The sequence below is a fragment of the Kryptolebias marmoratus genome, linkage group LG20 (assembly GCF_001649575.2).
Source record: "Kryptolebias marmoratus isolate JLee-2015 linkage group LG20, ASM164957v2, whole genome shotgun sequence".
Lineage (NCBI taxonomy): Eukaryota > Metazoa > Chordata > Actinopteri > Cyprinodontiformes > Rivulidae > Kryptolebias > Kryptolebias marmoratus.
The window spans coordinates 3004944-3019863 of NC_051449.1; the positions used below are offsets into that span (position 1 = coordinate 3004944).

The 14920-nt window shown below is 37.6% G+C and overlaps 1 protein-coding gene across 2 annotated transcripts in view; it reads left to right on the forward strand.

Annotated features, from left to right (window-relative positions):
- LOC108232888 (contactin-associated protein-like 4) overlaps positions 1-14920 on the forward strand; it is a 95611-nt gene that overhangs the window by 51388 nt on the left and 29303 nt on the right. For both annotated transcript variants that reach the window (XM_017410978.3, XM_017410977.3), the window contains exons 11-16: positions 6080-6186; positions 7368-7487; positions 8716-8916; positions 9707-9869; positions 10956-11083; positions 11805-11975. In XM_017410978.3, the coding sequence (XP_017266467.1) occupies positions 6080-6186; positions 7368-7487; positions 8716-8916; positions 9707-9869; positions 10956-11083; positions 11805-11975 (890 nt within the window). The remainder of the gene's footprint in view (positions 1-6079; positions 6187-7367; positions 7488-8715; positions 8917-9706; positions 9870-10955; positions 11084-11804; positions 11976-14920) is intronic.

Consider the following 14920-nt stretch of genomic DNA (forward strand, 5'->3'; position numbering starts at 1 on the left):
TGTTGATCAAATACAAACACATAAATAGGAAATACAAACTTGGGGCTGATGTCTGGCAGAAGAATGTTGGTGATGCTGCTAAAGCCAACAAGGCATCACTTATTTTACACTCAGCCATCTTGGTGCAAAGTCCAGAAGAGGTGGCTCTCCTGTGTCAGGAGTTCAGAGCTTCTGGACAGGACTCAGCTGTCCACCTACACCTCAAGGATAAGGGACAGTCCTTTGAGGACCAAAATTTTCACATTTTGGACCGAGAAGACAGATGGTTCAAGAGGGGGGTAAAAGAAGCCATCTATGTCAAAAGAGAGAAACCAACATTAAACAGGGGAGGTCTCAGATTTCAGCTTTCAGAAACATATAATGGAGCTTTAGGCCTGATCCCCAGTCAGTTTCACTCCAATCAACACCTGCAGTCATGTGACCAGAGGGGCCCATCAATGAGTCCGACGAACAAGGACCCTAACGAGCCTCTATTGTTAGGAGAGCGAGAACAATCTGCAAGCAATCCAGCTTACATCACATCTCCGCTTTAAAAGCTCAACTCCACACTCTCTATTTCTGAACTGAGAAAGCTCCTCGGATGAGAAGCGAAACGTCTTCAGCTACAGAATAGAAGTCCAGTTGTTTTTGTTTTTTAGCCTTTTTTGAATTTGCCACGGCCTGGATGACTGAGAATCTACACCAGCTTTCATAGTAGCATACGGAGAATTACCTAAATTGCAATTAGGTAGAGTGCAATTAATAAGAACTGAAACAGTAAAGTTCAAAAAGTTTTTAAAAAGCAAAGGAACTTGGCTTATATTGTTGCTGGATTTGCCATGCCCACAAAACAGTAAAGAACTGATGGACTTGTTGTGTGACCCAAACAGAAGTAGAAATATTACTTATTGCAGCTGTCAACTAGTAATTAGCCTGTGCAACTTTGTATCTTCCACCTCAGGAGGAATATTTTCCATTTCCAGTAATTCCTGCATGACACAATAAAGTATAATACTTTATGTGATCTGTGACAGTTCAGACTCAGCTCGAATCTCAGGAGAAAAGGGCGCAGATAGGGGGAGAGGAGGAGGGGGAGCAGAACTAATTGTTTTTCTGTTTTGGCGTCACACCAAATAGCGGCGCGATTAATGAGACAATTACAGCAATTATAAACCCACCTCCAGAGCCCAAGAGGCAACGAGACAGTCACGCAAAACACTGAGGCGCACACTCACACACCGCATAAACAGCAATCGAACGTAAACATGTGCACAGACACAAATATTGAGCAAACCACAAATCCTCTTCAGATAAGGCGAAACTGCTTGAATGATTTTAATTAAATGTCGCTCTGCTTCTGCATCAGTGTTCAGCAGACTACAGTTCCTCCAAAGATCTGACTTCTCACTTGGAACGAACATAAAAAAAACTCTTTTCCAGTAAAAACAGAAAAAAACCACACCACATGCTCCCTGAGAGTAATCCTGCTGATTGAATATTGGCCTTGTGGGATATTTTGTGCTGTAAAGTCAGTTGGAAAATGGACTCACAGACACTGCTTCAATGTGGTGCTCATATTTCTGAGCAGGATATTACTGTGTGTGTACGGTTGTGTGCATTTTTGTGTTTGAGCGTCGCTGCAAACAGCAAAGGGGATTATTAGCCAAAGCAAACACTCCATTAGCAGCACAAATTGAGTGCAGTCCACAGGGAGCTCTACATCAGCTCTGTGCTGTACAATCCTATATCTCCTGCTTATTCCAGCTCAGCCAAAGAAAATCACTGGAAACAGACGTTTCCTGCTTCCTTTCACTGATATAGATGCTCTTATTGTGGTCATTCCTGGCTATAATGCTGCCAGTTTTACAGATATTGTGATTAAATCTGTTCTGGTAGTAGCTGAGCATCTCCTCCAGCGCATGTTTGAGCGCAACATCTTTGCCTAAAACCTTGGCATTAACTCTTGGAGTTAACACTGTTTGTCTGTTAGCAAACTATTTCATAAACTACACATTTAAATGGAACTGGTTGCTACAACTAATCAAACTTTGGAAAGCACCTGCAGTCACAAGGTGAACACAGGTTGTGGTAACTTTTGTATTTCTTTATGCATTTTGTTATTTAAATATACACAAGTCTAAATGTAAATGAAACAACTGAGCATTTACATATTTATGTAGCATATTTTTACACTTTTAGCAACTTTTAAACCATTTGGAGTGCTCACATTTAGTTAACTTTCTTTATCAAATTTTGCTGCAGTTTATTTTGCAATTCGTAGTGATTTAATCTTTGTTTTCTTCTGAGTTCCTTTGGAAAGTGTTAGTTAAGTTGCAAAAAAAAGCTGTACGGCTTATTAATAAGGTGGGATATTGTGAACCAACTGATAAACTCTTTATTCAAAGTAATGCATTAAAATTTAAAGATATTGTATATATAAAAGTATTGGAAATAATGCATAAAGCACTGAACAAAAGTCTTCCTTCCGGTATTCAGAAACTATTTAAGTTAAGACAGAATAAATATAATTTGCAAGGTTTGTTTATATTTGAATGTGCAAAAGTGAAAAGTCAGGTAAAATCAAGGTGTGTTTCAGTTATTGGTGTGAAACTATGGAATGACCTGAATGATGATTTTAAGTTATGTTCTTTTTTGGTGAGTTTTAAAAGAGCTTTAAAATGTAAATTGATAAAATCTTACCCTTTTGGTTAGATATATAAAGGTATTGTGAAGATATCTTGGTAGGTTATTAGGCAAGAATAAGCTTTGGCTTCAGCCTATTCCCTTTTTGGTAAATTATGGGTTTGTTTATAGTCTTTTTATTTCTTGTGTTTAATGTTGATAATTTACCAAAATAAAATAAATTGATTGATTGATTGATTAAAATGCTGCTGGAGTCCAAACTGCATCAGATCTGCTCGGAGATCAGATTAACTGGGCTGTACCATGTTTTGACAGAAGAGGGAGAAGTTAAAATGTTGTAGTTTGTTTAGATTTCTTCTGCTTTTTGACCAGGTACTTCTCTTTTTTCACAGGTTACTGTTTAGCACTACTTCATCAGTTTTATCTGTTTGTCAATATCTTTGTAATTTAGCTGCTTTAATTTCTGTTTACCCCCTTGTGTTAAAATGGCACAATCAGCTACTATATAAGTTTCTCTCTGGTTTCAGTCATCAGGTTAATTAGTGTTTTAGTTTCTTGTGTTGGTGCCTGACTTAAAGATGTTTTGTTGACCTCTTTAATGGTCCCAAAATGAAGTTTTTTTTGTAAATAAATTGGAAGTCATCTTTTCAAATCTTCTGTCTCTCTTGCTGGTTTTTGTGGACCTTCACACCACCTAAAGACATTATAAGACAATCTTACAGTGATGGAGCTAAAATTAGGCATGGTAGTGGCTGAGAGTCATTGCAAACACATACTTTGAGCGCTAATAGATCGCACGAGATTGCACAGGAAATCTGTTGATTGTTATAACATTTGCTGCAGGGAATATTTTTATGGTTTCCACAGTTTTTACCTTTTTGTCTCTTTTTGATCCAAGCCTTTTCCTCTCCATATTTACTGTAACCGTTTCTTTATCCTTTTCCTTTTTGTCTTTGTAATGCATCTTCCTCATTTATTCTTTGTTATTTTAAATTCATTGCACCCGTGTTGCAGATGTGTAGCTGCTTGTGTTTACAGGCCAAACTAAAGATGTGAATAGGTTTCTCCTCACGGTTGGTGCTCTTTTTGTGTCTAAATTAGTCATTTGGCTCACGATTCGTTGCAGGGTGTTGGGCTGATAGAGCCTGATTTAGTGTGTAAAGAGCTGCTTCCTCTCTGCCTGAGGGATAACAATGAATATTATGGATGCTCGTGTTGTTTCAGATGAGGTTGTTTGCAGGCAGACCGGTCATCCATCTGGGGTTATCTGACTCTAGTGCTGCACCTTTTGCAGTCGAATCTGCAAGAATCTCTCAGTAAAATATTTTCATAATATACTGGATCTGTTATGTGTGGATGTAGTGAGTAAAAATGCATTTGAAGGGAAAACGGATGGGTTAGGAACTGACCTTTTGATAAAAAAGGAAGCTGAAGTTTTTTCTCCTTTTATTATTTCTTCTTAGGCAAAGTATGTGTGTGATATTCCTTTAGCAACAAACTTATACCAAATATTCATATCTCATGACTGGAAGTGTGTGGTCTTCTGTGAAGACTCAGACTTTAGGACATATTTTTCTTGTTTCTTCCTCTGTTGCAACTTTTGGGCGGATTATATTTCACCTAATGACAGTACGAAAGCTGAAAACAGTTTAAACTACATGAGACAAATGGGAAATAAATCTGAATTTATTAAAACAAACCAGAGAAAGTATTCCAGGTAATTTATATTTCTGGGAGCAATAAATTAGAAATTTTTAAAGTGCTGGCATTAATATTTTGTCTAAAAACAAATATCTGCATGACTTGAGTCGTTACTTATTCCCAACTTTGTAACCAGGTATTTATTTCAGGACCAAATCTAGGTGGTTTAATTTTAAAATTAAAAAGTATATATAGCTTTTGTGCATCTGAAAACAAGAACAAGATGTTTAAACTCTTGATTTGACAAGACTTTAGTTTAAAAATGTAACTTTTATGATCGTACTTTGAGTCCTTTCCTCAACACTTTAGCAAATGGTTTTATGTATTTAAAAAATCCTTATGTCCTTTTTCTTTTTCTCTTTCTTTTTTAATGCCAAAGTATTTTAAAGTTTCTTTTTAAAAGATTTATCTTCTTAACATCAACAAACACAAGAATAAGGACTTTGGGTTTTAATCATCAGACAAATGGAACAAATGGCCTTTTCCAAATGTTAAAAAGTGAATATTTGCCTCATTTCATCTGACCCTCCTACAAACATTTAACCATGAAGTAAACAACATGCTGGACTAAACAGCAAATAAAATCTATTCCAATAATTGGATGAAACAGCTTGATGTGACAAACTCATTTTGAACATTTCAAGCACACTCACATTTTGAGAGGAGAGATTTTATTTCTGTGTAAAGCAACACCAAAAGGGTTAAAGGTTTAATCCTGACAGACAGCTTGTCCTTTTAAACAACAGCCATTCTGCTCACTTGTTGTTAGATAAGTGACTCATAAAGAGATGAAAGATGCTTCAGTTCCTGTTTCGTATAAACAAAACAAAGTTTACGTCTCTTGAGAATAACAGATAAAAAGGTGGTTTTTGGCTCTGACTACGTTTGTCTGATCTGAGAGCCGTTTGCCAACAAAAACCTGCAGAGTTGCTTGGAAAAGTCCAATATACCAGAACAGAACAAGCAATCAGATTTCAAAACTGCTGTCTCTGTATATTAAAAAACTTATTTATATATATTTTGTTTTGTTTTACTTTTTCACATCCTTTATGTCAGGGGTGTCAAACACAGTAACACAAGGGGGGCAAAATTAAAACTTGGTCCCAGCCAAGGGCCAATCTCTGTCAGTATTTATTGAAAAAATACAAAAATTAACCCTGATTTTAGATGTAATATGTAAAGTTATTACCATATAAATATCAGTTACCTTTTCCCAGTGACATATATAGAATTTGGAGCAAACATGCTTTAATGAAAACATCTAAAAAAAAAAAGCCATCAACAAAAACTCAAACAGACAGCTACTAACATTTAACTTTAAAACAAGATACAGAAACAGACAACATACATTAAATTGAATTAAAATGTTACTTTGATGCACATTTACTTAAGTTAGATACCAGCCAGTTTTTCTTGGCTGCAAGTTTATCAACAAGAGCTTGTTTTGTCCCATTTGATGCTCTCTGTTGCTTTTTCCACGTCAAAATCAAAGATTACTGAGAAATTAAAACTTAATTATCTTGGCTTCAAAGTCACTGTCATGGATCACTAAATACGTTCAGTTTAAGCAAAATGAGACTCTGGAAGATCAGATCTAATAAAATTTAAAGGTCATCTTGGGGGCCAGATGTGGCCCGCGGGCCTGGAGTTTGCCACATGTGCTTTGTGTCTTTGAAGCAAACATACAACCATTAAAGCTCCTGACACCCATCATGATGCTGGAAACTAACTGAAGCTTCCCTCACGTGTGTTTCAGGTGTTCCCCCAGCCGCTGTGAACATGGCGGCCGCTGCAGTCAGTCCTGGACCGACTTCCGCTGTAACTGTTCCGACAGCGGCTACAGCGGCGCCACGTGCCACAGCTGTGAGTCACACGACAAACCACCGAACATCAGCGCGGCCACATCCAGCTGCAGTTCACATCCATGCAGAGAGTTCAAATGTAATGTATGAGCGGAACATTTTAGCACGAGCACAAAGCTTGTAACTGGGATCAAACCTTAACTTACCTGACATACTGCTCAGTAATTGTGCTGAGTCAGCGTTCACACTACTGTTTTCCTGTTTTTCCTGTTTTTAGCCAGTCATATATCAAAACTTTCAGCTCATGCAGGAGACGGGTGCTATGACTTTTGGTTATTGTAAAAATTTACTTTTATTTACAAATATTTTTCCAAAAGAAATACATTACACAATATCTTCTTTAAAATCTGCTTCAGCAAACTAGCTCTAATTTTGTTTTCTTTTGCTACTTTCGCCCTTTAGTCAAGCTTTAGCTACTTTTAGCTATCCTTTCTCTATGTTAGCCTTTAGCTAGACTTTTGCTACATTTAGCTAACCTTTTGTTGCTTTTTAGTTATTGTTTTGTTTCTTTTAGGTAGTTTCTGCTTCTTTTAGCTTTAACAACTCAGTTTCAGCTTCTTTCATAAATTCAGCACTCAACATTCACACAGCATCTTCACATTTTAGTTACAGTAATATGTCTTTTTTTGTATCATAAAATATTTTAAATAAACATATGATAAGAACTTTTTGTGATTTCTAAAAGAAGACTTTAGCGTTTTTTGTTTTGAAGCGTGAGGCGAATGAAAGAAACTCCTCCTTCTGTTCAGATTCTTTCACATTCAGCCCTAAAAAGTGAAGAGTTTCTGTGTTTATCTTTCAACTCTGAGGGAACATGATGAATTTCAGGCCGTTCTGCCTCGAAGAAAAGAGATAAAAAAAAGATTAACAAGGTGTGCCAACTTTAAGATAAAGATTTGACGGACTCAAGAGCAGAGGGAAGGGAGACCTGTGGAGGAAGGATTGATAAAAGTCTGATAAAGTGTTATTTATTGAGCTTCTGTTTACACATCAGTCAATAATGTTGTTTTTGTTTGGATTAGGATTTGGTTTATAGAGGCTGCATCGCAATAAAGCCACAGGTTCTTTTCTCTTATTAGAAGCCATTAATTTATTGAGGATACATATATATCAATAATCCTCAGCAGTGAGTGATCTTCAGCAGCTCCTGTGTGGCTGATGTTGTTTTTATTTTCCTCTCAGCGGTGTACGAACAGTCCTGTGAAGCGTACAAACACAATGGCAACACGTCAGGAAGTTTTTATATCGATGTGGACGGCAGCGGACCGATTAGACCACAGCTGGTCTACTGCAACATGACAGGTGACACACACACACAAACACACAAACACACACACACACTTCTCATACTCCTCTTCCTCCCATCATCATTCACTGTTTTCCCAGGTTAGAATTTACATAACTGCAAACGATGATGCTTCACTCAGATCCACTTTATTTTCCTCCTCCCTTGTAGAAACACGTTGCATGTCCTGGTGCTTTGTCATCTTTATCATAAAGCTGCAGCAATTTGGTATCATTTTCTCTTCATTACAGTAAACATCATTCAATCAGCGGTTACTGCTTTATGCCATGGTGTAAATATAAACAGCACAGCTTTTTTTCTTTTGCATTTCTCTCTTTGGCACCTCCACTCTGTCATTCTGCTGTTTTAAAATATTGCATGTTGCACAGAGTGGGAACGTTTAGCGTCGGCATCCAAACCTTAAATCAGTGACTAACATCCTTGAAATGTTGGGTTTCACCAGAACTTGGAAGCTGTCTGCAGGGATTTGATTGCATTCATGCACCCATGTAGGGAAAACATGAGCAAGTTCTTTCATTTTTACCTGGTTTTAAAATGGGTGAATATAACCTTGAACAATAAAAAGTTGTATTTCTTGAAGGAATGTATCACGCACCATCTGGCATACCAAAGTTTGAAACAAAGATCTTGTGCATTTTATTAGATCTCAGACTTGTACCTACAAGCACACTAAATTTGACCTCAACATCTGTAGAATTGGCTGAGGTGTGGCCATTTTTGTATTTTAGGTAATCAGATATTTTGCTAATGGCCAAACAAACAAATGCACACGCACACAGGCAATCACATGATCACTCGCCTTTCATGGCAGCTGATGACATCATGCCGCTCTGCCCAAATATTGGCACAAGAACAGCAAGACAACCCCAGCTTGAAGACCTTTAGTTCAGTTTGCAGTTACTGTGCAGCCTAATAAACATTTAATGATTGGTTAGTTTGGTGGTTTATGCATGCAGGCACTGTGTGTTTCAGGCAACGCTTTAAAGAGTTCTTGTGGCTCGTCTTGGAAAGTTAAGCCTCAGTAAAAGAGGCCGTAGCTGAATGTTTATCATGCAGAAGTAAATGGGATGAAACTGTAAATTGTTTTTATTATAACCTTTATCTAAACATCTAAACATTGCAACACAGACAAAAAAAATTGAAATGTTACTCTTTGAGGTTACAGTGAGAGATGAGATGAAGATAAGATAAAACTCCTGATTTTAGCGTCACGTTTATCCACAGAACGCAACACCTGGATGATAATCCAGCACAACAACACTGAGCTGACCAGAGTCCGACCGTCCCTCGACGTCGACCAGCTTTCAGTCCATTTTAACTACTCGTCTGAAGAAGAGCAACTTCTGTCCGCCATCAGCCAATCAGAGCACTGCGAACAGGAACTTTCCTACCACTGCAGGAAGTCCCGCCTCCTTAACACTCCAGGTGAAGCCTGCTGTTTTTAATTTGTTAAAATTCCTTTTAGAGGGATGTGGACTTTCCATTTTTGCTAAAAATATTTGTATTAACTCCAGTAGAAACAAGATTTTGTTAAATGGAAAAAGAAAAGTTTTGTAAAACACAGTTACAAAACATTCAGTACTAAAAATGACTAAGAAACAGTTTCTTTCTTTTTCTAAGCTGTTTTTATTTCTCCTTTTGAAAAAACAAAAATGATTGTTAGGTCAGCTTTTGAGGACTTTCTTCCTGTTTACCAAAAAACTTTTTTTATGACTTGTTTAGAGGCCTCTGTTTGTTTGCCATAAGAAATAACTAATTAGTTTGTGAGTTTTTTTAAAATGTAAATTTACACACTCAAGTTTTCTGCTTTGAGCTTCAGTTAGTCATCCAAATTTGATATTAAATTATTTACAAGTATTATAAATGTTGTGTTTTGTTCTTCCTACTTGTAAGAGACATACAAAGAAAGCTGTAGATGGGCACAAAATACCAAATAATGGATGATTTTTTGTATGTGTCAGGTCAGCTGACAGCACATTGGTTGAATTTATTTAATGTAAAAAAAAGCTCCTACCAGAATTACCTTAAGTTACACCAGTCATTGGCACGATAGTCCTCAGATGATTATTTGGAACAAAATACTTTTCAAAAAGTATAATCACAGTCAGAAAATGCCAAAACTATGAAATTTGACATTTTATAAAGAAGTTTTGAGTCTTTTACAGAGAAAATTGGCCAGTACTGAAAAGAGTGAATTTAAGTTTGTGTGTTTCAGAGGGTTCTCCGTTCAGCTGGTGGTTCGGCGGTCCCGGTACCGGTCGGGTCCAGACCTACTGGGGCGGAGCTCATCCGGGCAGCCACCAGTGTGCCTGCGGCCTGCGGGGCGACTGCGTGGACCCACAGCACTACTGCAACTGTGACGCCGACCGCACCGAGTGGTACCTTTAGAGTTTTTAACCATTAGATGATTAAATATTAATTTTCCCTAAGTCTCCCGAAAAAATTCGTTCACAGAAAAAATAATTAGGTCGATTTAAGGTCAAGTGTCCATCTTTACTTTTCTAATAGTTAAATGTCATTTCAAAAGGTTGATATTAGTGATTTACTTTAAAACATTAAGGAAGACAAATGCACCAAAAAGCACCAATAAACCATAATAATAAAACATCTGATGGGGTGACATGTCTGAAACTGTGTGTTTTTATTTAATTCAACTTTGAAACATGGCGTTCTTACAGTCACAGATGTTCTTATGAAAAATATTACCCATGTGAACATGAGTGAGGACCAAACAGACCCCTTCAGGGCAGCAGAACTTCCTGACAGCAGCAGTTTCCCAATCAAACCCAGAAATGATGAATGATCACATCAGAAAACACGTCAAAACCAAATCATCCGAAGAAAACCAGCACGCGTCTCCACATTGAACTTTTCGCTCCTGAATGAAAACACGTGACCAACCGTCGCTGTGAGATTTGTAACTTCAACAGTTTAGCAAACATCAAATCAACTGGAATGAAACCGACACAAGAAGAAACAAAAATGTGTTTTAACCTTTGCTCACGTTGTAAGCAATCCCATCACACCTGACTTCCTGCCATTATTTCTCATTCCAAACCGTTTGTGCTCCACCAACTCTGTTTTTACAGACCTGCGCCTCCGTACTTCCCCTTTCAATCCCGGATGTATGCTTAGGCATAATTTTTCTGTGCAAGAAGAAATACTAGTGTGGAGATGAATGTAGGTGTAGAAGATGAAAACAGACAGGGGTGTAATTTTGATTGGCAGGATTTTTAAATAATCAGGTTCCCAGGAGATGGACAGTTTACATCGACCAGTCAGTGAGTCTAACATGATGCATGTGAAGCAAAATAAAAACCTACACAAAATTTATGCACAAATGAGTTTCGTTTTCTTCCTTTCTCGGTTTTGTCCTTTTCCTTCAAATGTAATGAATGCTGTTCTGCTTCTCTTCTTTTTCCATATATATTTTAAACGTTCCTGCTTTGCTTTTTGTCCTCCAGGACTGAGGACTCAGGCATGCTCACCCAGAAGGAGAGCCTCCCAGTCAGGTCTCTGGTGCTGAGTGACGTCCACAGGTCGGGGTCAGAGGCGGCCTATAGAGTGGGACCGCTCCGTTGCCACGGAGACAGTATGTTATCCAAAATGAACCCATTACATGCTCACACTTTCTTTTTGCTTTACCAAAGTGGACAGATTACTGTAAAGTTCAATCGCATGATGACTTTCTTTGCAGGAGAAAACACCTGAAGCAGCGGTGCATTAAATTACTGTTTTTAAGTGAAGAAGAAAAGATACAAACATTGGCAATGAAACAAGCCATGCCCCATAGAAAGATTAAAACATAATAACAGTAATCACAGCCCTTCTAATATGCATTAGAAAGTGCTTCATATAATTATGGCAAATCTAACTAAAATCAACTGAAACAACAAAATAAAATAGGAAACAAACAAATGTAAAACAGACAGGCTTAGTATAAAGTAGAATTAAAAAATATAAAGGTACTCCTAATAAAGAAATAAACCTGAGGTGGACAGAGATTTAAATTAGTAGCCTGAAGGCTGTAAATGTTCTGTCACCTCATTTTTGCCAAGCCTCAGGATAAACACAGGCTGGTATGATACACAAAGGGTGAATAAATAAAATGAGGTCATGAAGAGCCTGGAGAGTGTTTTAAAATTGGCTCTAACTCGCTCTGAGATCAGACACAAATAGGTTAAAATCTGTTTGATGTTTTCAGTTGTCGATTCTTTTTTTTGTTTCACTAAAAGGTCAAATTAGTCAGAATTACCCGGTTTTATTATAACCTCAGTTTAAAGATATTAAAGATGTAATGTTTTGACTTTCAGGAAAGTTCTGGAACGCTGCATTTTTCGACAAGGAGACGTCGTATCTCCACTTCCCGACGTTCCACGGAGAGCTGAGCGCAGACATCTCCTTCCTGTTTAAAACCACGGCCTCCTCCGGGGTGTTCCTGGAGAATCTGGGCATCAAGGACTTCATCCGGATCGAACTGAGCTGTGAGTTAAATAAATAACACTAATCTCAATTAAATAAAGGAGTGTACCCTTTTCCTGACATCCCTGTTTTTCTTTCATTATGCTTTTATTGACAGACTTGTTTGTTTTATTCTGTTGCTGCTTGTGTTTCCATTTTATTCTGTCTAGACTGTATTTTGTGTTTTTAGGCACTCCTGAATCCCAGTTTTCGTTATGCCCCCCCACCCCAACATCCCATGCTGACTCACAGTGTAGTAATCAGCACAACACAGGACCGTTAACATGATTACAACCATAAAACAGAAAGCTATAATTACTGCAGCCCCTGGTTTTAATTTTACAGTTGTTTTATGAACTCTCAGGAGCATTTTCACCCGGACCCCTGATTAATTACTCTCTCCGTCTCTCTCTCGTGTAACACACATATTTATGGGCACAACAAGAGATCATTTATGTAATTACTGTAATAATAAGAAGGACGTTGTTTAGTTTATGAGCATGGCAGAAGTGCAGCTGGCTGTTAGAAATCTGTTTAAAGCCTTCTTAAGATCATATAATTTGTAGCATTGTTAAAGTCCAGTTTATTTGTAGAGGCTCATTATGAAAAAATAGTCCAGTAAAGAATACAGATTTCTTTGAATCTTCATTTTAGTCAGCCCTAACTAATATGAAGTTTGTGTAATGTAGATCCTTTGTGTTTATTTTTGATGCATATAATTCAGGCTTTTATGAAGCATAAACAGTCTCAGTGGAGTATTTAAAAGGTTGAGTAATATTTTTGGAGTGCAAATAAATCAGACCATATTTTTAGAGCGAAATGAGGGCAACAGCAACTAAAGCGGGATGGATGCCATCTCTCCTAATTAGGCCGTGTTTTCTTCAAAATATTTTTCAATTAAATGAAACGCTCACATCGATTGCTGGACACCACTTAGACAATCAGCTGTTGAAGGACGACATGCAGCCAAACGTGTCGCAACTAATCAGATTGGACAGGAGACCAGAGAAAACTAAAGTACAACATGTTTTTTGCTTGATTGGTTAAACAAAACTGCAATATCTATAATATTAGTGAGCTCTAACTAATGTAGCCATGTGTCATCTTGCTAACATACAGGCACTCAGTGGGTTTATAGCTAATGTTTGGGGTTTTTCTTACTTTTAGTGAGCATTTTACTACTTATATCCAGCATTTTGCTGCTTTTGGCTTTAGTTCTGCTTCTTTTAGTTTTAAACAACTCAGTTTCAGTTTCATTTAGCAAAGTCATTCAGCGATTTAGTCAGATTTACCCTTTTAGTGTTACTTTACACAGTCAATTTAGTGTTTACACTGTCGCATTTTTCCATAAAATGCAACTTGTCTTGTTCCATAAACAGTGAGTCACTAAAGGACACTGTGGATTAAATAAACATTACCACACTGAACAAGAGAAGACAGAAGATGCAGGAGAGCTAATAGATATTTTAAGGCCAAAAGGGGTTGGGGGAAAAAAGGTAGTAAACTGAAATTTGTTACACAGGAATGTAATCTTTGTAATTCGTTGTTTGTTTGTTTTACAAAGGTGAAGTGGGAAATTTACCTCAGTAAGAAGGATTTAATTAGCATTTCAGTCAAGCAAACAAGCAAAGAAGTTAATAAGATGTGGAAAATATGCTTTGCTTTGACAGTCACCTCCAGGGTGAGTCTTGTGCTGCATCACCAAACCAGAGTCCCTTTATGTCTTTAATTATGATTGTACAGGTTAAGTACAGTGTGGGTTCTTCCTTCAGTTATCAGTCATATGTAGTTATAGTTTTACCTCGGGTTAGTTTTTGTGTTTCATTTTGGAGGAAGCTGTGATATTTTAAAGACACACACACACAGAGAATCCAGCTCAGGGAAAGCAACCAGCAACGTCTCTCTCCGGGGAAATTATTGTCTGTGTGGTTGTTCCCGCTCTATATACCGCTGCTCCGTTTCCATCAACCTCAGATTGCTCTAACATTGTAGCTGGGCCCAGGAACAAATTTCTAAATAAGTTACTGCTGGATGTTGGGGTATTTTTTCATCTTGTTTTGTGCTCCCAAAGCGATACGTCCCCACCTTCCACCAGAAAAAAAACATAAAGGATGGCGGTTTGGTTCCTCTGCACTCTCCTAAATCTTTCTCTGTTGATGGAGAAAACAAATAGAGCACAGCAGACAGCCTGGAGGAGGTAAATAAAGACATTCAGCCCTGAGACGCTGTCTGTGGTGCTGAAACAAGGCTGCAGAAAGGCTCTGAAGCTGACCGTGGTCCTGAAACATGACTCTGAAAGGAAAACTGCACTGCAAAAGAAAGATTGTTTCCCCTCCAAGTAACAACTCTGTTAGTGAACTGTTAAGGGTCTCTAATAACAATCTGAAGTGGCAAAAAAACATCCAGTTCTCTGAGGACTTTGTGCGATGATCAGTGGAGAAACAACAACTGATTATATTTAGTTGCTGTCCTGAGAGTAAGATTAATTTAATCACTTGTACATTCAGTTGTTATTCATGTTTTGCAGTGACTGAGCCTGTCCTCAATTCAAGGACAAACAAAAATCCCCTCAAATGAATCAAATGAATACTGAACACAAAAACACAAACAATCAAAAGAATATAGAAATTTATAGAATAGTGAAACTATGGTATTCAAATGATGCACTTTTTGTTGAACTGCAGCTGTGAAATTATTGTCATCGCTTTTATGTGATGTAGACACTAGTAATAGTTTAAAGTCTCTGTTGTTGTTTGGGTGGAAACTTAACAAAGATTTGGGTTTTTCCTGCGCTGATTATTTGCTTTTCTTATGGTCCATTTTGTGTTTATTTTTAACGGTGTTAAGTAAACTAACAGAGAACAGTTTCAGCTGTCTTTACAGAAAAACTGACTAAGCTCTTTCGGGTTTGTTAGAGATGGATGGAACAGATCTGTCTTTCTGTAGTAACTTTGTGTTATTTCCATTC